This window comes from Leucoraja erinacea, chromosome 25 (genome assembly GCF_028641065.1).
Source record: "Leucoraja erinacea ecotype New England chromosome 25, Leri_hhj_1, whole genome shotgun sequence".
NCBI lineage: Eukaryota > Metazoa > Chordata > Chondrichthyes > Rajiformes > Rajidae > Leucoraja > Leucoraja erinaceus.
The window spans coordinates 27,382,337-27,409,080 of NC_073401.1; the positions used below are offsets into that span (position 1 = coordinate 27,382,337).

Consider the following 26,744-nt stretch of genomic DNA (forward strand, 5'->3'; position numbering starts at 1 on the left):
GCGATTTATTTCCTTTCCATATCGTATCTCTGTCCGCTCTGCGGCCTAACATCGAGGAGCTAGCGGCCTCTTGCTGGAGATCGATTTGGGAGCTCCAACCGCAGGAGCTTGCGGGACTTACCATCATGGAGCTCGGGGGTCCCTTGGACAGGGGCTGACTTCGGGAGCTCCAAACCGCAGGAGCTTCAACCGCAGGCTGCGGGGGCTTTGACCGCTGGCTGCGGGGGCTTCGATAAGAGGGAAGAAGATTGGACTTTATTGCCTTCCATCACAGTGAGGAATGTAGGGAATCCGCTGTGGTGGATGTTTATGTTAACTCTTATGTAGTTGTGTGTTTTGTTGCCTTTTCTTAGTATGGCTGTATTGTAATTCGAATATCACTGTACCTTAATTGGTACACGGGACAATAAAAGACCTTTGAAACGTGTGAATGTTCTTTACCCATCACAACCTCTCTTTTTTGGAAGAGAAAATTCCAGGGTCACAATGAATCATCCTCCAGTTGACACAAGAGCACTGCTGAGGGTGAACAATACTTGTACATTGGTGGATACATCAATTGATGCAAGTGATGGTTTGCAAAAAAAGACAGAGTGCTGGAGTCACTGGGCAGATCATACAGCATATCTCTTGTAATTCTCATCTTATGGTTTCTGATAGTTCTAATCTGTTCAACATCTAATAGATCTTCAGTACTAAGTGTGGAATTGCCTCCCTTAACTTATGCCCTTTTGCTTTTTAACGTCTACTGCTCCAGCCTGGCATTCTACTCTAATGGGAGCATGTGAAACATCAACGATTTTGCTACATTAATGGCTGTATGTAAAGTACAGCTTGTGTATCAAGTCTTATTGACAGCAATGACCATGTTTAATCATAAGATTCTAAGACATAGGAGCTGAATGAGGTGACTTGACCCATTGAGTCAGCTCTGCCATTCATTCATGGCTGATCTATTTTCCCACCTCATTCTCCTGCCTTCTCCCTGTAAACTATGACACCCTTGGTTCTCGCTCTGTACAGTTTGCAGCAGGCAAGGTTAGCCACAGCATCTCTTGATTAGGAAGAATTGACTGATTGAATTGAATTGGCCCACTGAGTCCAACCATCGACTGCCCGTTCACACAAGTTCTATATTATCCCACTTTTGCATCCACTCCCTATGAACCGGAGGCAATTTTTTAGCGGCTAATTGACCTACAAACCTGCACGTCTTTGAGATGTTGGAGGAAACTGAAGCACCCAGAGAAAACCCACATGGGTACAGAGAGAACATGCAAACTCCACACTTACAGCACCCGAGGCCAAGATGAAACCCAAGATTGGCACTGAGAGGCAGCAGCTCTACCAGCTGCGACACTGTGCTGCCCTAGAACTGAACATTTAGGGTGGAAATCCCTATTTCAAATGGCTGAAAATCTGTCATGGAAGTCAATGAAGACCAAGATCAGATTTGACTTCAATGTTATCAGTAGTCAAACAGCATAGCAAGGTGCCCATGTCTACAATGAGCATGGTTCTGCTGTTAACCTGGTCGTAACCTGACAGAGTTAGCATGAAGTGAGGGGACAGAAATGAGGGATATGATATTACACGTTAATATTTAGCCATAAATAACCATTGCACAATCTGATACAAGATGTTTTATTTATGCAGTAAACAATAATAAATAAAAACATTAAACCTAAAATTGATTATAACGTTTCATGATTAAAGCATCAGGCTGTAGAAAGGCTTTAGAGCCTGGAAGGCTTTCTTTACATGAACAGGCCAAACATTACATTGCAACCATCAATAATAATTCAGCCTAAAAACAAGAGACACTGGCTACCCGTGCTGGATATCAGAGCCACGGGGAATACCAATTAATCAGTTGCACAGATATGCTAAAGTAAATGCCATTAGAGGCCTTAATGGCCTGAAAATTAAACAGTTACAGCCTTGCATTAGTGAAGCATCTGTGAATAGCAGTTGCTGCAAATTAAATAGAGATAGCATTCACATTTAAATTAGCTCAGACAGATCCAGCTGGAAAGATAGAAATTTATGACAACCAAAATAATATTAGTATCTATTACTATGTACATAGAGCTAAGACTTCAAGTCACTCTGTATTTTACAAAGACGTTAGTCTCAATTTAATCCCTTCCCAATCTGCATTTGGACTCAAAACTATAGCTCAGTGATTGATTTTAAATCCCTTTAACAATGCATGGTTCAACAAGATAAACCAAACCAAATGGCCAAAGTAGGCCTGCTTTATTGACACAATCCACAGAAATAACTGCAAGAAGTTAAATAAATTGGATCCAATTTAGTGCTGTGTAAAAGTTCCCTGCTATAATCCAAAATTTAAATCCAAACTGGAACTACAAATGCTGGTTCACACCAAAAATGGAGACAAAATGCTGGAGCAACTCAGCTGGGCAGGCTGCATCTCTGGAGAGGGAATGGGTGACGTTTTGGGTTGAGACATCCATTCCTTCTCTTCAGTCCTATTGAGTTAGTCCAGCATTTTGTGTCTATTTTAAATCTAAACTGTGGGCTTCACTGGGGATTTGGTTCCTCTTCGCCTCCAGAGCCTGCATCCATGCTGAAAGTGACCAATTGCTACTTAATTCAGTTGTAGATTTGATTTTTCCAATATTTGGCCATCAAAATAACTGAATGTAACAAACTAAAACGAGAACATGGTCAGAAGGAGGGTTGATTTATCCAACTCCTTACCACTAGACAGCCAGGAGGTGGCATAGCTTTTAACCTAATGAACGATATGGACCAGATTGCACCCAGTATGAATATCGCTTCTACCAATCACCAACCCTTCAATGGTTGGGCTGAATGTTCTGTTAAATGATCCACTTCTGCAGGAAAAACAAAAATCGATTACATTCGGCTGGTCTTAAAAACTGTGGAAACACAGCGATGCAAACTAAAGGGTTGGAGCACTTTATAAAAAGTGTATTTTAATGTTTGATGATGTCTTTTAAGATAGTTACACACAAGGAGTTAGCTTCTCTCATGCTGTATTTTTCATCATGCAACCACTTGTGCACAATTCCACATGCCCAGTGGCCCATTTTGTCTTACATCTGATGAGGTGCCATGAAGCCTGCCAGAGATAATTCTATGTTCTCCTTTCCCAGCTCCTTTAATCTTCATAGAGTAAAAAGAAACAAAGTGCTGGAGTAACTCAGCGGGTCAGGCAGCATCTCTGGAGAACGTGGATAGATGACGTTTTGGGTCAGAACCTTTCTTCAGCCGAAGGGTCCCGACCTGAAACATCACCTATCCACGTTCTCCAGAGATGCTGCCTGACCTGCTGAGCTACTCCATGAAATCAGGGACTCTTACTTCTCCCGACCATGGAGTCCATCAACTGATCATGTTGTTTCCATATCATCCTTGTTGTATAACTGAACAGATGATTATCAAACTTCTATGTTACAGAATAATTGGCTCAATTTGCAGCCACATTGCTCTCAGGCCCGACAACAAATTCCCAAAACAAGATCGTCCCGTCAACGGAGGGCTCGAGGCCCCCGACCACAGGGAAGAGATTTGAACTTTTTACGCCTTGCATCACAGTGAGGAATGTGGAGGAGTCACTGTGGTGGATGTTTACGTTAAAATGTATTTTGTGTGTTCCGTTGCATTTTGTTTGTATGACTGACTTGGCAAATGAAATTCTTCGTATGTTGCAAAACATGCTTGGCTAATAAGGTATTATTGTGATCGTGATTAAGAGAAGTAGGTGCCATCCTTGCAGACTACAGGAGACTGAGAAATGATATTGTAGAGATGTAAAAACTCATGGGGATGATGCACATAGTCTTTCTCCCAGGATTGGGGAATCAAGAGCAAGGAGGCATAGCTTTAAGGTGAGAGCAGATAGATTTAATAGGAACCTGAGGGACAGCTTTTTCCACACAGCGGGTGGTTGGTATATGGAACGACTGCCAGTGGAAGTGGTTGAGGCACGTATTATAACAACATTTGAGGGACATTTGGATGTGTAAATGATAGGAGAGATTTAGAGGGATCTGGGTCAAACCCAGGTAAATGGGACTAATGTAGATGGTCGTCAGGGTCGGCATGGATGAGCAGGGCTGATGGGCCTGTTTACACACTTTATGGCTATGACTGAAATCAGGTTCTGTGGCTTCGTATGAACTTCAGCCTAAATTTCCTGATTTTACACGTTGACGTTTTTTCATCAAAGTTTGTTTACAACAACCAAGACAAAATGGGAGTAAAGGCTTGAAACTCTTTGCTTCGTCTTGAGGTCAACGAGTGCATTTGTGCCAGTCTATTCATTCCAAGAGAAGACTCACACTTGACAACTACTTTTGTGGTTCTTAGTTTCTTTGTTATGTCCAGGCTATTCGTGGCCGATGCCAAGTCTAGGAAATAAAAATGAAACAAAGACAAGTATTAAGAATATTTATACTGAGTGCCAGCTATTGCAGAGATTCAGAGCCACGTTATTTCCCCACACAACCATTACAGGCACTCATGTTCAAGGTGTTCCTTTACCTTGGGCTCGTATCCTTGTTGTCTCATCCGCTCAGCCTCACGTTGAAGCATCTCTTCATGCTGCCTCTCTGCCAGCCTCTCCTCGTTTTCCTCCTTTTGTTGCCATTCCAACTCTTCCAACGCCTTCCTCCTCCGTTCCTCAACCTACATTCAGAAAGAATAAGGAATAATGCTAGGATTTATCAGCCCATGTTAACCAACACATTGACTCTGTTTATTGATAAATTGACAATGTTTTTCCCCGACTGTATGCATAGACATAAAGCCCACAATGTCTGCGCTGCACATAATGCCAAGATAATATACTCTCATCTACCTGTACGTGATACATATCCCACCATTCCCTGCACATCCCGGTGCCTATTCAAGTCTTTTAAATGCTTCTACCTTATCTGACTCCACCGCTACCCCTGGCAGCAGAATCCAGCACCCACCACATTCTGAACAATGCTCCACACATTTCCTTTACACCTTGCCCCTCTCACCCTAAAGCAATTTCCTCTAGTCTTTGTTTAAGAAGGAACTGCAGATGCTGGAAAATCGAAGGTACACAAAAATGCTGGAGAAACTCAGCGGGTGCAGCAGCATCTATGGAGCGAAGGAAATAGGCAACGTTTCGGCACGAAACGTTGCCTATTTCCTTCACTCCATAGATGCTGCTGCACCCGCTGAGTTTCTCCAGCATTTTTGTGTACCTTCCTCTAGTCTTTGTTATTCCCACACCGTGGAAAAAGGTTCTGAATGTTTACCCTCTCCATGCCTCTCATAATTTTATATACTCCCCTCAACGTCTGGCATTCCAGAGAAAACAATCCATGCCAGTCCAACTTTCAGTCCATGCGTGGCCTCACTCTGGCGATGGAGGGGGCGTCAATGTGGGAATGGGAACGCCAATGTGGGAATGGGAAGGGGAATTAAAGTGGTTAGCAACCGGGAGATACAGTTGGCCTCGGCGGACCAAGCAAGTGTTCAGCGAAACGTCTGCCGAGTCTACACTAGGTCGCGCCGATGTACAGGAAGCCACATTGGGAACACTAGATGCAGGGATCCCAGCAGTCATTCCAGGCGAGACAGAGGTTCACATGTACCTTGTCTAACCTCAATATAAATCCACGTCTAACTACAGATTCTCTGGCTAGGAGAAACGGCTTTTATTTCCGATTTATCTATCCATCTCAGAATCTTGCACATCTCAATGAAATCATCTTTCGGTTTTTTGCACTAGAATAATAAAGGCTATTGTGGTCACACTCTCCACAAAGTACAACTGCCACATTCCTAGCATCAAAACTGAACGGGTTTCTCCAATTTTCAGCAGGACATCTACCCCTGCATAATAAAGACTTGCCATTCTCCCTCCCAATCACCCCTTGTATCCTCAGGTTAACTTCCTGCATCTCATGAATCACCACAACTCTCTGTACACCATTTGCTATTTTTCCACTGTCCAAAGTTAGCTAATATTATTGATAGCATGAAGATCCTCCTGTGGAGCAATGTTTGGTCTCGAGCTGTTCACGTTCACGATCTTTGGGAGCAAGAAATAATCAATGTGCATTGCCACAGGGTAACTTAGAGAAACAGCATTGAAACAGTACCCTTCCGCCCACTGAGTCCACGCCGACCATCAATCACCTGTTCGCCACAGCTCTATGTTATCTCACTCCCTACACATTAGAGGCAATTTTATACAAGCCAGTTAACCTACAAACACAGCAAATATGGGAGGAAACCGGAGCACCCGGAGGAGATCCACGCAGTCACAGGGAAAACGTGCACACTCCATATAGACAGCACCTGAGGCAAGGATCGAACCCGGGTCTGTGGCATTGCAAGGCAGCAGCTCTACCAGCTGCGCCACTATGCCTCCCAAGAATCAAGTATGTACAACGTTCCTATACCCACTGTGCATTTCCAAGGTAAATGAGGTGATTACTACAGTCATACAGCACGTAAACAGGCCCTTTGGCCCAACCTCACCAAGATGCCATGTCTAAGATAGCCCCATTTGCCTGGGTTTAGCCCATATCCCTCTAAACCTTTCCTGTCCATGAACCTGCCCATGTGGCTTTTAAATGCTGTTGTTGAACCTGCTTCGCCTTCTTGTATTTCATCGTCTGTATTTCAATGACATTTTCTTTTTGCAACAAACCTGAGCTTCCAGCTCCTGCTTGCGGGCCGTTTTTTCTTCCTCCTCTTCATCTTTCATGCGCTGTGTCGTCACCTTCGCTTCCTCCAACTCTTGGATCAGCATCTCCCGAAGCTGCACAGATTCCTCCTGAGCGCGTCGATTCGTCTCGATTCTCTCCATGATTTGCCGCTGTCGGCCTACAAGAACCTGACAAACGGAGGTCACGTTAAATACTGCCTCTAGTTTAGTTTTAAGATCAGTTTTGTTTATTGTCACGTACAGTGGAGCGCTTTATGCCGCGTGCCAACCAATCTACTGATTTCCCAAAACAATTAAAATAAACTCTGCTGAGCAGGAAAAGGATTCTTTTGAGGTTTTTTTAAGAATACAGTTCTTTTAAGAATAAGGAGGAAGCCATTTACAACGGAGACGAGGAAACACTTTTTCTCACAGAGAGTTGTGAGTCTGTGGAATTCTCTGCCTCAGATGGAGGCAGGTTCTCTGGATGCTTTCAAGAGAGAGCTAGATAGGGCTCTTAAAAATAGCAGAGTCAGGGGATATGGGGAGAAGGCAGGAACGGGGTACTGATTGGGGATGATCAGCCATGATCACATTGAATAGCGGTGCTGGCTCGAAGGGCCAAATAGCCTACTCCTGCACCTATTGTCTATTGAGTTTAGTCTTGCAAATTTAGTCCATAAACTATGTGTTAATCCTCCAATTCTTTTCACCTTTGCTCTCTTTGGGCAACACCTGCTATCTCACTCCTTTTCTGGGACAGAACTATAGAGAATAGTAGCGGGAAATGAAAGGTGTCCATTCATGTTCAATCACTTTGTTTCAAAGCATCAACAAAAAGCCAGTCAGCATTAGAACAATAATTGTCGAGAAGCCAATATTTAATCAAAAAATTAGCTAAGACCCAGAACATTCTTTGTTGATGGGGTGTTGAGAGGCTGAGTAAAATTCTTCTAAGATATAATATGTGCATACTCAACCGCATTAACATCATTAAAAATTGGATAAAACGAGGGAGGAAAATTACTTTCTTACCTCTTGCATTAAGCGCATTCGTGCTTGTCTCTCTCTCTCCCACTCCTCCTCTCGTTTCTGCCACATACGTTGGGCCTCCTCCCTGGAAATAGAACACATTTTTTTACAACATGTTTTTGAATTCATGATGCATCCTATAGCTTCAGACTGCAATGGCATTCCAAGACGCAGTGAACTATTGAACACCGATTACTGCAAAGTGCTGCATTCAAAATCTACAACTAGGCAGAATTTCAAAGTTAAACCCACCATAAACCCAGGAACACAAATATAGCTTTAAAGATACAGCATGGAAACAGGCCCTTCGGCCCACCGAGTCCACCCCCGACCATCAATAACCAGTCCCACTTGCTCATCCACTCCCTACACAGTTGGGGCAATTTAGAGTAAAAACCACACATCTTTGGAAGAGGGAAATCGGTGCAACCGGGGCAAACCCTCGTGGTCCTAGGGAGAACGTGCAAACTCCACACAGATAGCACCCGAGGTTGGGATCCAACCCTGGTCTCTGGCACCATGTGTGTTTGCTGGCCAAATAATAGAAGCATTATCTGTAAAGTGATCAGGTACAGACCTGAATATGGTGTCCACCTCTGCCTCTCGCTCCCTCTCCAACTGCAGCTGCTCCTCAATGACTTTCTTCATCCAGTTTGCGTCAGCAATCGCCCGTTCCCGCCTGGCCGACTGCAGTTTTTGGTCAACCTCCTCTTTTTCGATGAGCGATGCGAGAAGTTGGCGATCTATCTCCTGTGAATTAAAAACGGTTCAAAATAAAAAGTTCGGCAATTCAAAAATAGCACTGAACGCAAAGTAAGCAAAGGGTCCAAATAATGTACAAAGAAATGCACAACTAATACAGAGTTTGAGGGCAAAAACAATTCTTATTGCGATGTTCTTATCTTTACAACAGAAACACTCAACAGTACTACAGTACATTTTCACTCATTGTCCAGCAATAAATATAGGCAGCATTTTGAAATGGATAGTAATTATTCCATCTGCTATTTCTGACTGCAGAAGTCTGCAGACTGTTCCTCCACTCAATTGTCTGAACTGTTTTTAGTGTATGTCAGGAAAACAGGCATGGATTACAGTTGCCGCTTGAATATTCTCATTGTTCTCGATGATCTGAAGCTGACCTATATGCACCTTTTTTTACACAAATCAGCTTGGTACCCGATGTACCACAATGTATCTGAACTCCATTATTTTGTAGATTGAAGGTCTGCACCTACAAATTCCTAGGATATGGTGTCTATGTCAGCCATATCGATGAGCTATCAGTACGTTGTAACTGATAAGAACAGTCCCATAGGCATGTAACCAGTTACAAGAGCTGACAGATTCATCTCCATTCTCATTCACGATACATTAGAAGACAATGGAAAAAGATAAACTACACCCAGAACATAAGAAACAAAATGAGTCAAATCGCACTGTTACCAAATGACCTAACCTTTTATCAAGGTATTTTTACGGTTGGATAACTGAATGATTAACTATTTTGTCATTTGAGAGATACAGCGCAGAAATAAGCCCTTTGGCCCAACGAGTCCACGCTGACCAGCACTTAGCTGTACACTAGTTCTGTCCTACACACTAGGGACAATTTACAGAAGCCAATTAACCTACAAATCTGCACGTCTTTCGAATGTGGGAGGACACTGGAGCACCCGGAACAAAACCCCCGCGGTCACAGGGAGAACGTACAAACTCCATACAGACAGCGCCCGTGGTCAGGATCAAACCCGGGTCTCTGGCATGGTAAGGCAGCAACTCTACCACTGCGCTGCCGTGCCGCTCTTAATATAATCTATTTTTACCTCACTTTAAGCCGTTCAGTTCTGCATAATTCACAGCACTTCCTGAATTTGCAGTATACATTTCCTCAAGTTGCTAAAATAAAGTGGTGTCTTTGCTTTGCAACCTGCATTTATTTCACTCACCTTTTTTTGAATGTGACAAGCTGGCTATTCAGCAAAAGAAGTCATCATATTCAAGACTGGTCTATTGGTACAAGATTATTCATGAAATGTTATAAATAGTGTAAAAGGAGCTATTACCAATTCTTCCTGAATCTGCTGAGCGCGCCTCCTCATTTGGGTCTTGTACTGGCGGTTCAGTATCCGGCTGTTAAGGTGAACAAAGTTTTTCAGTTTAGTTTATTGTCACGTGTACCGAGGAACAGTGAAAAGCTTTTGTTGCGTGCTAACCAGCCAGCGGAGAGACAGTGCATGGTTACAATTGAGCCGTTTGCAGTATACAGATACATGAATAAAGGAATGTAGACAAAAGTGCTGGAGAAACTCAGTGGGTGCGGCAGCATCTATTGAGCGAAGGAAATAGGCAACGTTTCGGGCCGAAACCCTGAAGGGTTTCCTTCGCTCCATAGATGCTGCTGCACCCACTGAGTTTCTCCAGCATTTTTGTCTACCTCAGGTTTGTAGGCTGATTTGCTTGGTAAAATTGTAAATTGTCCCTCGCGTGTGTAGGATAGTGTTAGTGTGCAGGGATCACTGGTCGGCGCGGAGTCAGTGGGCCGAAGGACCCGTTTCTGCGCTGTATCTCTAAACTAAACTAAGCGAGGGAATCGACAATTCCGTCCACGTCTGATTACGTGACTGCAGCCGGGACTGATCATGTGTCGGGATTAGGTCAGAAAGGACTTTAATTTTGTATGCAAGCAGAACTGATACAACTGAAGGCGATGCGGTTTTCAGGCTGAGAGAACTGACCTCGACAGACTTAAGTTCCAGCTTACACACAGGTGATTATGTTTACTGGAGGTCAGTCGTCTCAGCCTGGAAAACACAAAGTGCTGGAGCAACTCAACAGGCCAGTCAGCATCCGTGAGGGGAATGGATAGGCAACATTATGGGTTAGGACCCTTAATCAGACTGATTGTCACTGTTGCTTCTTGACTGCAAGATCTCCTCGAGTCATGGTTCTAGGTCCAAACAACTTCCATTGCTCTCTCAATGATTATTTTTTTGGGCTTAATCATTTGACAAGGTGATAAGATTATGCTGTAACTGAGTAACACAAAATAAAATCCCAACGGTGCATACGAACACGGAATAAACCCAAGTGTAGTGACAAAAGATTAAGATAGTGAATACTGTAATAAACATGACAAGAAATTTGAAGTTTGCTAAGAGAGTGGGGGAAGGCACAACTAAATTAATTATTGCACAAAAAAAAAGGTCTGGAGGAACTCAGCGGGCAGGCAGCATCTGTAGATGGAATGGACAGATGGCGTTTCGGTCTAGGACCCTTCTTCAGTCCATTCTTCCACAGATACGGCCTAACTTACTGAATTTCTCCAGCGCTTTGTTTTATTTTCCCTGAAGATTCCAGCAACTGCAGTTTCTTGTGTCTTAATTATTGGGCCGAGGTGAGAACAGATCAATTACTATACAAGCTTAATGATGGGCTAGGATTAGTGGAAGATAGGATGAAGGTGTTTAGCATTTGTTAGTGAGCTAATTGGCTGCTGTTTCCTTTATTTAGTAGATACTCATATCATAGGTGGTGAGAGCAGGTATTGAGTTGATACAAAATGCTGGAGTAACTCAGTGGGACTCTGGGATGCCAGAACTAACTGTTGAGCCTCCCTGCAGTGTTGTGGGCTTATCTCAATGAAGGGGAGGTGCCCACTTGATAACCACAATGATATACCTGCATCTACAGGATTAGTTTTTTTAACGAGAGCTAAATAATATGTAGGTAGATGTCTTTTTTTTTACATGTAGTCATTTATTGCAAGTTGGTATATTTAGTTAGATAATACTTTGGTTTTGGGCTTGGTTTTCTTAGTTGAGTGCTTATCCTGGTGTTATAGCAGAAGTACTTTGTGTTTTAATTGTAATCCTGTACATAGTTGCACTGCAAATCCCCAATTTTGACCTCTGCTTACTGAAACTAGGCAACATTTTTAAACGAAAAAGCCTGTTTCACCACCCTACATCAATTACTGAACTGCTAAGATCCCCTTGTATCCATTGGATTATTGAGCTTGCTGGAATTATCTTTTATAGATTTTCTCAGTTCAGGCTTTATAAGAAACACTAATAGTGTTAAAGAAAACTTGGGGTCAGATAAATCACCAACTTTTCAGGTTTGGAAGAAATCTGACTATTTTAAAGAGATTGAAGATGAATAACAGATCTTTAAACATTACCAGGAAGTATCTCCAAAAGGCAACTGAAAAGGGCTATGATATTGGTTCAATACTTACCCCAACTCGGATTTCTTTCGACGCTGTTCTAACTGTTTCCTTTGCTCTTCAAGCTCCTCTAGCTCCCATTGCTGTTTCAATAATTTATCCTGTTCGATCTTGAGTTTCTTTGCCTAAGGATAGCAAACAGACCCAGTGCTAAAACAAAACTACACAAACACCCACTGAACATGCCCTTGGTGAAGGTAAACAGTTCTTGAACAATTACCTTTTTACACAAAATGAAACAACACACAAAAAGCTCCCTTGACATGTCAAGGAGTGATCACATGCAACAGGGCTAGAAATAACAGCCCTAAGCCAGTGACAAAATGAAATCAGAACTGGCAAACACGGTAAATATTTCAGTTCGGTCAAACTGGGAGAGATAACTAGACATGATCTACAGTTAATAAAACAATTCTCATGTTTACTGATGATATAAATGATTACTGCATCAAGTTTTCCCAGCCAATACCAACAGGGCTGCCAACATTGGGTGAGCGTTGAGAGTGAGAAATTACGAGGGAGCGTAGCGACTGTTGAGGGGAGGGTGTGGGAGGAGGTGTCCCCCTCCCATGTGATTATTTCACCACACGAGACATCACAAACACCATCCAAAAAATAAAATCCAGGCATGCACACTTTCTAGAAGTGGTCACTGGATAACAACCAAGAAAACCAAAGCTATTTAAACTTCCCCAAAAGTGCTGAGATTAGTAAAAATACCTGCAAATACTGGAAATCTGAAGGGAAAAAAAAAACACATTGCTGCAAATATTCAGCAAACTGGACACAGCATATGTGGAGAGAAAAGTGTTTAATGTGTAGGAAGGAACTGCAGATGCTCATTTTCACCGAAGATAGGCACAAAATGGTGTAGTAACTCAGCGGGTCAGGCAGCGTCTCTGGAAAAAAGATTTTAGTATTGCGTACAGTTTTGGTCTCCAAATCTGAGGAAGGACATTATTGCCATAGAGGGAGTGCAGAGACGGTTCACCAGACTGATTCCTGGGATGTCAGGACTGTCTTATGAAGAAAGACTGGATAGACTTGGTTTATACTCTCTAGAATTTAGGAGATTGAGAGGGGATCTTATAGAAACTTACAAAATTCTTAAGGGGTTGGACAGGCTAGATGCAGGAAGATTGTTCCCGATGTTAGGGAAGTCCAGGACAAGGGGTCACAGCTTAAGGATAAGGGGGAAATCTTTTAAAACCAAGATGAGAAGAACTTTTTTCACACAGAGAGTGGTGAATCTCTGGAACTCTCTGCCACAGAGGGTAGTTGAGGCCAGTTCATTGGCTATATTTAAGAGGGAGTTAGATGTGGCCCTTGTGGCTAAGGGGATCAGGGAGTATGGAGAGAAGGCAGGTACGGGATACTGAGTTGGATGATCAGCCATGATCATATTGAATGGCGGTGCAGGCTCGAAGGGCCGAATGGCCTACTCCTGCACCTAATTTCTATGTTTCTATGTCTATTAGGTGGCGGTTCAGGTGGAGACCCTTCTTCAGACTGGGAGTATTAAATGTTCCACGTTGGTCTCCTTCTTGTCTATGGCGTGCACAGCCTAAAGTTGTAGGTCAACTTGTTCTATTTGATCTATTTGTTTGTGCACGTCGGGTTGATTGCATTAGTCGAAACAGAGTGAAGGTTGCAATCTCTCACCCCTTCTCGTTGATAGTAAGTTCTGATGGAAAGTTCAATAAACGATATATTTTAATTCGCAGAGAATGGGAAAAACTGGAGAGAAAAATGGGAATGCGGAAGGATGGGGACTAAGAAAAATTGATGCAAATAGTGGTGCTGCCAGCTGAAAGAGAAGTGTTTGTTAATTGCAAATGATCTACATGGGGGAGATGTATATAGAAGCTGCATGAGGACAGAGGACAGAAAAACAATGCTGGAATACTGAGATACAGTAGGCAGTAGTTGCTGAAAATGTAACTTCAAAGATAATGCTGAAAGTATGTCTGAGGAAAGACAATTCTTGCTGCCTCCTCGCAATCCTAGAACTCTCTACCCCAAAGCATAGAAGTGTCCCCTCACCAAAAGGATGTGACAGTTCAAGAAAGGCTTGAACCCAACACATTTTCAAAGCCAGTTAGGGATGAATAATAAATGCTAGCCTCACCGGCCACCCAAAGTCCTGAAAAATTAATAAACAAAATTCAGATAGCCCTAAGCAATTTGGTTCTTACCTCAACTTCCCGTAAACGCAGTTCCTCCATTTGCTGGTGCAGAATCTCTGCCTGCTTCATGTCTTCCTGCTTTCTCCTCTCCTCTTCACGCTTTATGCGTTCCATGGCCAGCCTCCGTGCAATTTCGTATTGATTCTCCATTCTTTTCTTTTCTTCTAACTCTACCTCTTCTTGCTAAAGGAAATGGAAAACCAAAACAGGCTAAAACGCTAGTTGTTTCTGTTTTGGAACCAACCTCAAGGTTCTGTCTTACCCTTGTATTGCCCAGCAGAACAGTTAGGTGAGTTTCAGTTTGAGCTTAGTTTATAGTTGCGTGTACCGAGGTACAGTGAAATGCTTTTGTTTTGTGCTAACCAGTCAGCAGAAAGACAATACGTGATTACAATTGAGCCATTCACAGTGTACAGATACATGATAAAGGGAATAATGCCAATGGCCGGAGGGTCCATTTCTGCGCTGTAACACTAATGTCTAAAAACTAGAGGGCCTTGGGTTAGAGCAAAACTAATAATGAGGCTGGAAGCCTTTATTTTACGTTTACATCTATCATTAGGAGAAGTTAAGTTTCCCAGTCCTTAAAAAAAACCAAGCAACTGCAGTGTATTAAGGATGACCTACAAAAATATGCTTTCACAGCACTCTTGCAGGACAGGAGTGGGAGTGCACTGCAGACTCCACACCATTAGACTTCATCTTCTTCCACAGATCAGATTCCACCTCATACATCATACAAGGTAGGCATGCAGGTGCAGCAGGCAGTAAAGAAAGCGAATGGTATGTTAGCTTTCATTGCAAAAGGATTTGAGTATAGGAGCAGGGAGGTTCTACTGCAGTTGTACAGGGTCTTGGTGAGACCACACCTGGAGTATTGCGTACAGATTTGGTCTCCAAATCTGAGGAAGGACATTATTGCCATAGAGGGAGTGCAGAGACAGTTCACAAGACTGATTCCTGGGATGTCAGGACTGTCTTATGAAGAAAGACCGGATAGACTTGGTTTATACTCTCTAGAATTTAGGAGATTGAGAGGGGATCTTATAGAAACTTACAAAATTCTTAAGGGGTTGGACAGGCTAGATGCAGGAAGATTGTTCCCGATGTTAGGGAAGTCCAGGACAAGGGGTCACAGCTTAAGGATAAGGGGGAAATCCTTTAAACCCGAGATGAGAAGAACTTTTTTCACACAGAGAGTGGTGAATCTCTGGAACTCTCTGCCACAGAGGATAGTTGAGGCCAGTTCATTGGCTATATTTAAGAGGGAGTTAGATGTGGCCCTTGTGGCTAAGGGGATCAGAGGGTATGGAGAGAAGGCAGGTACGGGATACTGAGTTGGATGATCAGCCATGATCATTTGAATGGCGGTGCAGGCTCGAAGGGCCGAATGGCCTACTCCTGCACCTAATTTCTATGTTTCCATGTCTATGTTTCTATCTGGGGTCGGACCTCAGGCTTTCTCTAGAGTGCCCTATGCCTGGTGAGAAGGTGGCAATACCTTTCAGACCAACTTGTTGGTGGGAATGTAGAAACAAAAAACTGCAGATGCTGGTTAATACACAAAAAGGCACAAGGTGCTGGAGTAACTCCGCAGGTCAGGCAGCATCTCTGGAGAACATGGATAGGCGATTCTTGGTCCTCCAAAATATTCCAAATGGAATTTAATGTTTCGGGTCGAGACCTGAAGAAGGGTTCCGACCCGAAACGTTCTCCAGAGATGCTGCCTGACCCGCTGAGTTACTCCAGCACTTTGTGTCCTTCTTGGTGGGAATCTTGAAGAAAAATGCAACATTAGGGGCATCCTGGCCTTTCAGATTTCACAGAAAAATCTACAACCCACACATACTGCTGTACCCAATCACCAAATCTAAATTTCTTTACAGTATAGCATATGCCTTGGGAGTTTGATTTTTTTTTAATACGAGAGTTACCAATTTAGAACTTTTGTTTTGAAAATGACTCCACAGAAATTATTTGGGATCAACAAAAAAACAACCTTCCATGTGTGGGTTTTGAAAACAAAAATAATTCCCATTGGTTTTTAAGATGAAAGACACATTCTTCATGCTTCATGGATAATATATTAAAGCATACATTGATACTGTTTGCCCGGAGAGATGGAAACGATTTCTAATGTCAGGAGCACTCAATAAATAATCACCTACGTGAAATTGGAACGTCCCTTCCAGTTCATTTCATATGAAACAGGTTTGAAATAAAGAGAGGGTGGTCTGTTTAGCAGCTCTTCCAGCTAACCCATAGATATGAGGATATGCCAAGCCCCAATTTCCCCAGGGAAACAAATAATACCACATTTTTTCACACTTAGGATTTATTTCTATGGTGGAAAAAGCTACGAAACAGACAGATCTAATATAAGTGGATGTGATTTAGTAGATAACAAGTTATTTGTATTATCGGTCAAAAAAGGAAGATCACTGATGGATGGGAGTGTCTTTATTATTTTGTATTAGATAAAAACTTACACTAATTCAAAAATCAATATGGTAAATGGCATTATTACCATTGCATTGTATGTTCATGTGGTTATATAATTTAATCATTCACATCTGGCCTACACCCAGGAACAGTTTATCTTAGAACAGACACAAAAGGCTGGAGTAACTCAGACGGGACAGCATCATCACTGGAGAAAAGGAATAGGTGACGTTTCGGGTCGAGGCCCTTCTTCAGAAACAATCTGAAGAAGGATCTCGACCCGAAACGTCACCTATTCCTTTTCTCCAGAGATGCTGCCTGTCCCGTCTGAGTTACTCCAGCATTCTGTGTCTGTCTGTTTAAACCATCATCTACAGTTCCTCCCTGCACCATGGTTTATCTTATCTGCCTTGCGAAAAAGGTTGAAGAATTGTGTGTAGAAGATACACCTGGGTATGAGAAGGGAATATTATTAACACAAGGTTACATTTGGGTTAGCATTGGCCATAAAACAAGGATATTTATATTGCTAATTGGAATGAATTCGCATTCCTGCACCCACGAAAATATACAAGATAAGGTTCTAAAAAACATAATCAGACCCCTAACCACAATTTGAGTCTGCATCACTTGTTTTTTTAGTTCAGAGGATTGACAATATCAAATACTAAAACGTTATTTACCTGTCGTTTCTCTGTAACCTGTGAATGCCAGCTGTTTGTCACATGCATCTTGTGCAAATCTGACTGGACCTGTGTTCAAAATAAATGGCAAATGTAAAATTAACTAATCGCTAACATTTCACCATATCATATATGACATCAGGAAAGCAGAAGGCAAGATAAATATGCCTTGAATTTTATTTTCATCTTAATAAACCTTAAACTCAGAATACTGTTATAATTTTAAAAGGAATTCCATTGTAAAGAGGGCACCTAAGACTATCATTTGTGGACCTAATTCAAACAAGATCATATGCCAACCTAGATCGTATTCTGAAAAATAAGTTTTGCCGGTATAATTCATCAGCCATATTTTTCTTCAGTGATATGCAGGTACTTCTACTTATAAGGCGATAGTTGCATTCCTAAGAGACCATATCTTGTATAATATTGTGTTTTAAAAACAATTGCATCAATGGGGAAATGAATATAAGTAACCTGGATGAGATTTCAAAGAGAAGCAAGTGAAAGCATGCCATAATCTAATGTGAATGCTTCCAGTAGAGAGGGCGAAACCTTAAATGGTGGGGTCAGGGGGAGGAACTCTGAAATGGGAACAACTTCTATCCTCCATACCACACTAGAATCCAAGCCTGGTCTCCCTATTTACACCCACTTAATTATTTTGGCCAGATTCGCCTAACAACTAGATCCCATTTTGCAGATTAAAAAACTAAATTTAATTTGTTTCAAGCTGCAGAGCTCTGAACTATGAAAGAACCATGCTCTATACGTGGCAAATGTAAGCTATCGAATTAGTTTGATATCGCTTGTATTTTAAAAAAAATCCTATTTGCCTCTCCTCAGCATAGACTCAATGAACTTTATTCAGCGTGAGACTGCTGACCATCGGGCCTTCCAGAGAATGGCATGAAGCAAAAACAGGAACAAACACCTCGGACTAATTTCTCCTGTTTTTGATGATGCTAGATGCTGTTTCAGTATTGGAGTGTTGGAGTAATTGGAATTGGAGTAAAGGGCCTGTCCCACTGTACGAGGTAATTCAAGAGTTCTCCCGAGTTCTCCCCTGATTCAAGCTCGTGTAATGTACGTAGCGGGTACGTAGGGGCTCGTACGAGTAAAAAGTAACAATTTTTTTCATCACAAGCATTTTTTTATTCGTGGACATTTTTCACAGTGTTGAAAAAACGTCACGAGTTTACCGGATTTCCCGAGTACCTACCGTTACTCGTACGAGCTGCTACGTGACATCCACGAGCTCCTACGTACCCGATGATATTTCGAGTCGGGTCTGAAGAAGAGTTACTCCAGCACTTTGTGTCTTTCTACCCCTGTTTTTGAGATGACCTCTTTACTCACCTGACGCAGTTCGATATTGTTCTTCTTCCAGTGTTCCTGCAACAGCTCTTCAGCGATCTGAGAAGAAGCATAGAAATGGTTAGGATGAGTTAAGTAGTCCCTCAATAATAAAATTTGAAATTTTCAAATCTGAAATTTTCTAACGACAAAATGCTACTTCACCCAAAGAAAGCAAAGTATGAAAATTTCCATTCATAATGCCAGAAGCACTATAATCACAGGAATCAAATAATTATCAGGTGCAAATTAAAGATGAAGGATTTACACTTTACGGTTCCTCTGATAGTTTAGAAAGTGAACATGCCACCCAATGTGATATTTTGAAATTGTTACATTCTATACCTTTGCTGCAGTGTTCAATTAATCTCAGTCAGGTTACAAGTAGGGGAGCTCCAGTACTCTAGCATTACTCTGCCCCAACCTGAACTTGGGAGAGAAATGTTCAGCTTTATTCACCACTTTAGTTGCTACCATGCAACTTCTGTGGACGTGTGTACATCAGCTATATAGAATTTCTGGCCATATTTCACCAGCGATCTTTTATTGAACAGATATCATGCTGACACAGGGGTGGAAGATTGCAACCTTCACATGGTCTGCCCTGTTTCAACGAATGCAATCAACCCGGCGTGCACAATCAAATAAGATCAAATAGGACAAGTTGTCCTACAACTTTAGGCTGTGCACGCCATATGCAAGAAGAAGAAGATGCTGACACACAGGGCCTTAAATCTCTTGATATATTACCAAACAAAAAATGACTGGCTATTTTCTCGTTTTCTGAGCACTCATGAGTGAAACACCAGGCATTCAAAATATACATTTGTTCAATTTGTGAGCTTGTGATTTAGCAAAGGTGGTCAAAAACAAATACACTTCTTGTGTTACTGTCTTCGTTCTCCTGGAACTGTACCCTAGTGTGTCAGTGTTCATAAGGGAAGAACCCCTTTAAAAAAAAATAATTGTTCCAACCAAAATGTGAATTCTCCTGCAACTACTTGTGTGAAAGTATTTCCCCCCTTTTGAAGTATAGCGCATAACACATTGCATACTTGCAAATTGTATCAGCTACCACTCCTATAAAGCTTCTTGGAATATTTTTGCTTTGTTCTACGCTTTGCAAAGTAAAGTTCTGGTGTTCAGTTGGGGTTCTCAGATAGGCACAGATCTAAGCCTTTATATCAGATTTCAGCCTGTAACTCACCCCCAACATTGAGCATTTATATATAATGCACTTAAATGCACTGATTACATTACAATCTGTAACCCACTCAGGTATCCATTCTTCTTCTTTAATGCATTGATTAGATTACAGCCTGTAACTCATCCCAAATCGCCATGCAGCAGTGCACTGCCACTTGTATTCCTTGATGCTTAGACCGTGACAGTGAATGTCAGCAAGTTCCAGTGTATACACACACACACACACAAAATTTTCCAGCAGCAGTGGAATTCCTAAAATGGCTAATTACAAATGCCAGTACAACTGCAATTCACTAGTTCCCAATGGACTAATATATCCATATAATGGACTATAGACACGTGCCTTAAAAAAAATTGCAGATGCCAGAAATCTGAAAAATAGAAAGTGCGGAAACACACAGTGGGTCAGGCAGCATCTGTGGAAGGAGAAACAGTGACAATGGGTCCTGAACGAAACGTTAATTGTTTCTCACCATGGACCCGAGAAGTTTCTGTTCACATCCACACAAGGCCATTCAGAATCCCTAACCCCAGTTTTAACAGGAAATCTAGTTTCTACCTTCTTTCTACGTTCTTCACGCGCTGATTTCATTTCCTCAGTCTTCTCTTTTGCTTCCTGTACAAAACAGGCTGCATCCATCTTTAGATCACGGAGCTCTGCTTCAAAGAGGTCTTGTTCTTCTTTCAGTAAACTTTGCAGCTTTTGCCGTCGTTGCTCCAAGCTTTGTAATTTTTCCTGCTGTTGCTGATTTCTGTGGTATGCCGACATACTGCCAAGGAAGAATGGTGTGCCTTAATGTCCCTTTATCATGGTCAGAAATGTTATTCTTTTGAAATTAATATAATTCCAAAGCTCTTATTATTTTAACTGAATTGCTAAACTCAATATACATTCTATAAGCTCCAGCACCATGAAAGAAAATGCCTCTAATCTTGAAAATGCCAAATGTTGTTTCTGTAATTATATAAGATAAGCAGGGAATTAACCTTGTTTTTACATTTAAGATTAAGTTATATTTGCAGGTCACACATGAAGCTGCTTAGCTCATGCTAACTCATTGTCAATCAGTTTAAAAAACAAAAATGTACAACATCATGCTAATATGTCTAGTATTATATTTAGTTTACTTTAGAGAATAGCAGGGATAACAGGCCTGTCAGCCTACTGATTCCATGCCGACCTTCGTTGATTAGTATGGGTGTCAGGGGTTATGAAGAGAAGGCAGGAAAATGGGGTTAGGAGGGAGAGTTGGATCAGCCATGATTGAATGGCGGAGTAGACTTGAATGGCCGAATGGCCTAATTCTGCAAATACTTTTGACCTGCGGACCATCGATCGCCCGAGTTCTAGGTTATCCCACTTTAATATAATCATTGTGATTGGGTAATACCATCCGCTATGACACAAGAGTATACAGATTTGATATGAGATGGATTTGATCTGTGTTTAATTTTGTTTTGTTAAGTTTAGGTCAGTTTGGATAAGAGATACGGAGAGGAAATAGGTCTTTCGGCCTACCAAGTCTGTGCCGACCAATGATCACCCGTACACTGGTTCTATTCGGCCCACCAGGAATGCTGCCTGACCCCCTGAGTTACTCTAGCACTTTGTGTCTTTTTTTGTAAACCAGCATCTGCATTCTTTCTACAATATAGATCCACCACCTGTTACAGAGTATTTAAATCTTTCTAAAAAAGTTTCTTTGTCACTCCCAACTCAAAAATGGCTAAACACCAGGATCTCAATCATTGTTTACTTCTTAATGCAAATCCCTTGACTTGTGGTTTCTACCTTTGCTGGTAAGATTGTCTGGAGCTCCACTGCGCCTGTTTACTGCTCCGCACATCGTGTGTTTTGAAGTACTGACGATGGAGTTCCCACTGCATGCGAACACGTTCCTCCTGATCCCGCTGACGAACGATTTGCTGTTCCAGCACTCGATTCCTGGTGTTCCATCTAGAAGGGATTGTGGGCAAAGCCATGTCTGGAATCAAACCAAAGTTAGCAGCCAAGTGACATTAATTAAATGCATGCTGCAGCTCTGAATTTTCATTATACTCCTCTATTTGTCATGCAAACACCAACTCCGAATTCACATGTGACAAAACCCTTTAATAATATGCTCAAATGTTTTGTTTAAGAAGGAATTACAGATGCTGGTTTACACCAAAGATAGACACAAAATGCCGGAGTAACTCAGCGGGACAGGCAGCATCTCTGGATAGAAGGAATCCTATCCAGAGATGCTGCTTGTCCTGCTGAGTTACTCCAGCATGTTTGTGTCTATGCTCAAATGTCTTGATGTGATTCTGTTGAGAAAGATTACCAGGAAATTATTTATATTATAAAATTCATGACAGTTATTTTCTCTTCCGTCATTGAAGGTTGCAAAAATTAATTTCAAGCAAGGATCACTAAACAATACGCATTCATGTGGCCCTGGCTCTTTCTTCCCTGCAACAGTCAATGAGACCAATATTAATATACAAAAAAGTATGCTAGTGACCCACTACTTTGCCAATTTTCCATCATTACCAGTAATTGTAAAAATTATCTGAATTGGTAAAGTTATCTAAATATAGGTCAATTCACTAGCCTTGAAGTACTTGCTTTATTTGTGCGTTAGTTGTATCAAAAGTTAATTACTGAAATGGTTAACAGTTGTTCTATTTCTCCCCAGATTCCAGGGTAATTATTGTGTGAAATTGTAATGCATGTTTTCTCGCACCGCTGAAATACAGCTACAGGCTTCAAACCACAGGAGAGCAAACTGAGGTTATTAATTTTGAATGATTACAATTTGTTAGGCCATTGGCACACATTGATGCAGTTAATTCACTGGGGTTAACCCCAACAAGCCTCCAAAACTCGCACTAAAAACCAAACAGCTGGAGGAATTCAATAAGTTAAGCAGCATCGGGGGAGGGGAAGGGAGCGGCGGGGGGGGGGGGGGGGGGGGGGGGGGGGGGGGGGGGGGGGGGGGGGGGGGGGGGATGTTGGGTTAGGAAGGAATTGTCAACGTTTTGGAGTAGAGTGGCCACAGTGTAAACAATTCCTCCCACCAAGGCTGCCTGGTGTACTGAGTTGCTTCAATAGAGACACAAGAGACTGCAGATGCTGGAATCTTAAGTGTAGCACAGCCTGACATCTAGGCACTTCAATCTGCATTGGTCTATGTCGCCTGTCCATCCCCCTCCCCAGTCCATCCCCCTCCCCAGATGCTGCCTGACCTGCTGAGTTCCTCCAGCACTTTGCGTTTTGGTCCACATCCCTGTACCTTCAATTCCCTATGTCCCCCTTTCCCCTTTTTGTGAGAAGTGGGGAATGTGTTTGTGAGTGGGGAGTGAGAGGAATGGAGGAGTGCGGGAGAAATGGAGAGGGAGTGAGGGAGGAGTGAGAGAAGAGTGGGGAGGGAGTGGGGAATGAGCGGGGAGCTAGTGAGTGAGTGAGTGCGGGAGTGAGGGAGGGATGGATGGAATGATGGTGGGATTGAGGGAGATGAGGAAGGGTGACGAGGAATAGAGGGGGTGAGGGGAGAAGTGGATGAGGGAGAGATTGAGTGAGTGGGGAGTGAGGGAGGGATGGAATGAGTGGTGGAGGGAGGTGAGGGATCGATGGGGGTGAAGAAGGTGAGGGAGATGAAGGTCATGAGAGTGGTGAGTGAGAGAGGTTAGTGAGTGAGGGTGATAAGGGGAGTGAGGGAGGTCAGGGGGTGAGTGATGGAAGTGAGGGGATGATGAGGAAGGGATTGAGGGGTGAGAGAGATGAGGGGTCGATGAGGGAGGCGAGGGGTTGAGGAGGGTGAGGAGTGAAGATGAGGGGATGAGTGAGTGAGGTAGGTTAGTGAGTGAGGGTGATAAAGGGAGTGAGGGAGGTCAGGGGTGAGTGATGGAAGTGATGGGGCGATGAGGAAGCGATTGAGGGGTGAGAGAGATGAGGGAGGCGAGGGATTGAGGGGGTGAGGAGTGGAGATGAGGGCGATGAGGGGGTGAGTGAGGGAGATGGAGGGGGAGGTGAGTGAGTGAGGGGGGTGAGCGGCGAGGCGGCGCCAGGCCACCAGGCCCCATCACCCGGGACAACCCCTTCCGAGCCTCCCGCCGCTTGGAAAAGCCAACTACCGTACCAGAACAGTGGAAGCGGCCGCTCGGCGATGAAAGCGAGCTCTGTCCGGCGGCGATCTTTAGTTTTATTCTCAATATTTACTAATCTCGACCGTTTGCCGGGGCGCGGGCCGCGTCGCTCATGGCAACCGCCAGATGTACGGTGCCTGCCCGCAGCCAACGCCAGTGTCCGCCCCCTGGAAACCGCGCTCTCCACAGGCCAGGGTGAAGGAGGGAGAATCCAAACACATTTGTGTCGGAAGGAACTGCAGATGCTGGTTTACACCGGAGGTAGACACAACCAAAGATCCTTTGGACACAACATGCTGGGGTAACTCAGCGGGACAGGCAGCATCTCTGGAGAGAAGGAATGGGTAACGTTTCGGGTCGAGACCCTTCTTCAGACCCGAAACGTCTATCTTCGGTTTAAACCATCATCTGCAGTTCCTTCTATAATCTTTGGTTGGGAGATTGCAACCTTCAGGTGGTCAACCAAGTAAAGTTTCGGCTAAAGCAATCAACCCAACGTGCAGAAACAAATAGATCAAATAGAACAAGTTAACCTACAACTTTAGGTTGTGCACGCAATAGGCAAGAAGAAGAAGTTCCTTCTTACACAAAGAATAAGGCCTAAGGACGGTACACAGAAATGCTGGAGAAACTCAGCGGGTGCAGCAGCATCTATGGAGCGAAGGAAATAGGCAACGTTTCAGGCCAAAACCCTTCTTCAGGCTGAATAGAATGAAGCCTATTGGACACCAAAGTAACAATTGGTGTTTGGGACCAGAGATTGTAGGTGAGATCTTAAATAAATACTTATCAACTACATCGAGAACCAGAGGACATTGACTTAAGGTGTTTTTCACACAGAGAGTGGTGAATCTGTGGAATTCTCTGCCGCAGAAGGTAGTTGAGGCCAGTTCATTGGCTATATTTAAGAGGGAGTTGGATGTGGCCCTTGTGGCTGAAGGGATCAGGGGGTATGGAGAGAAGGCTGGTACAGGGTACTGAGTTGGATGATCAGCCATGATCATATTGAATGGCGGTGCAGGCTCGAAGGGCCGAATGGCCTACTCCTGCACCTATTTTCTATGTTTCTAAGGGGGGAAGATTTAATAGGATCGATCCTGAGGGATAACTTTTTCTCTCAAAGGGTGGTAGGTGTATGGAACGAACTGTCGGGGGAGGTAGTTGAGGCAGGTACTATCGCAACGTTGAAGAAACATTTAGACAGGGATATGGGTAGGATAGGTTTAGCGGGAAAAGGGGCAAAGGCAGGCAGGTGGGACATGTTGGTCAGCATAGGCAAGTTGGGCCGAAGGACCTGTTTCCACACTATGAGATCCACTACTGAGAAGGACATCATAATTGGAGAATTCATGAAGGGAGATAGTGAATTCTAGCACAAATTAGCATTGAAAAGGATAAAGTATTAAATGTTTGGTGGACTAAACATTGGATAAATCCTTTGGGCCTGATCCTAAGCAATTGTAGGATGTGAGGGAAGAGATTGTTGATGCACATGATTAATATCCCTCTATCCCCTGCATAAACATGTACCTATCAAAAAGCCTCTTAAATGAGTGTTCCAGGCGCTCACCACTCTCTGCCTGCACATAATCCATATCCCTCAAGTTAGCATCATGACCACACTGACATTGTGGGCCGAAGGGCCTGTTACTGTGCTATATTGTTCAAAGTTCTTAAATAAAAACCAAGAAAATAATAGGACAGATAAAAATACAATGACTTCATAAATCATTTGGAGGAACTGCCTTGAATTTTATTCTGAAACATTTTAACCGATTTTGATGACTGTCATTTAGATAAAATGACTGTTACTAGATTGGGTTTTGCCAAATCTAAATGTCACTGTTGACATTCTTGCAATATTAATGTCTTTTATTTCGACTTTAAAAAGGTCTGTTGTTCAATTTGTTTCATCTATTTTCTCTTTATTCTCTAATTCTGCATTGTGTAGAACATCACTTTTTTCTTCCACAGGTTAAACTAATAATCAGACTGGAAACTGAACATATTCTTTCATAATGTTTATCAGAGGTTTGTAAATTTCATGACATTTTTCCAGATCAGTAATACACACAGATAAAGTGTACCTTTCTGTCCATATTCATTGTCAGTGTTTGCCCCATTTAAATTATTGAGACTACATAAATATTTAATGCAAGTAAATAATATGTGCTAATTACTGCATATGTAAGGAAGATCTTTGATAAGTCATGCTCATATTCACTCTGCTGTGCAAATGACGATAGCCCAAGCTAAGTAAACATAATTGCTTGTCCTGATTTCAATTATATTGTAATTGTCCTTTAATATTTGATGATTCTGTTAAACTTAGATTCAACATTGTCATGGGGTTGTGTTAATTTAAGACCTTATTTTCAACCTCTGAGTGACAAGAGCTAAACAAGAAAAATAACACATGAGATGCAAACAGAAGAATATTACTAATATCCATCATCATAAGATCATAAGTGATAGGAACAGAATCAGGCCATTCAGCCTATCAAGTCTACTCTGCCATTCAATCATGGCTGATCTATCTCTCCCTCCTAACCCCATTCTCCTGCCTTCTCCCCATAACCTCTGACACCTGTACTAATCAAGAATCTACCAGTCTCTGCCTTAAATATATCTACTGACTTGGCCTCCACAGCCTTCTATGGCAAGAAAATCGACAGATTCACCACACTCATCATATTAAATAATATATGTTATTACATTTTTTTTCCTGCTTCAGTTCATAATGTTAGTGTTGGCTACTCAATAAAATATTCAGGATGAGGGCATTGCTCTAAGAG

The 26,744-nt window shown here is 42.5% G+C and overlaps 1 protein-coding gene across 3 annotated transcripts; it reads right to left on the bottom strand.

Annotated features, from left to right (window-relative positions):
- Positions 1-97: 97 nt before the first annotated feature.
- On the bottom strand, positions 98-24,122 carry tchp (trichoplein, keratin filament binding). Of its 3 annotated transcripts, XM_055655360.1 has the most exons (14): positions 23,943-24,122; positions 21,611-21,803; positions 20,378-20,588; positions 18,616-18,672; positions 17,257-17,325; positions 14,141-14,314; positions 11,958-12,070; positions 9,784-9,850; positions 8,295-8,467; positions 7,721-7,802; positions 6,689-6,874; positions 4,537-4,680; positions 4,335-4,403; positions 98-2,864 (listed from the first exon to the last, which is right to left on the bottom strand). In XM_055655360.1, exons 2-13 carry the CDS (start codon positions 21,799-21,801, stop codon positions 4,371-4,373), a joined length of 1,500 nt encoding a protein of 499 aa, XP_055511335.1. In that variant the 5' UTR covers positions 21,802-21,803; positions 23,943-24,122; the 3' UTR covers positions 98-2,864; positions 4,335-4,370. The 3 variants fall into 3 exon arrangements, with proteins under 3 accessions (XP_055511335.1, XP_055511336.1, XP_055511334.1); XM_055655361.1 differs by lacking the exon at positions 98-2,864 and having other exon boundaries at positions 2,948-4,403; positions 21,611-21,775; XM_055655359.1 differs by lacking the exon at positions 98-2,864 and having other exon boundaries at positions 2,948-4,403.
- Positions 24,123-26,744: the final 2,622 nt, after the last annotated feature.

Coding starts and splice junctions, on each gene's coding strand:
- tchp (XM_055655360.1), bottom strand. CDS start 21,801: ATGGCTTTGCCCACAATCCCTTCTAGATGGAACACCAGGAATCGAGTG. Junction 14,315..17,256: donor AGGTTACAGAGAAACGACAG/GTAAATAACGTT, acceptor CATTTCCTTTAG/CAAGAAGAGGTAGAGTTAGA. Junction 4,404..4,536: donor AACAAGGATACGAGCCCAAG/GTAAAGGAACAC, acceptor TTTATTTCCTAG/ACTTGGCATCGGCCACGAAT.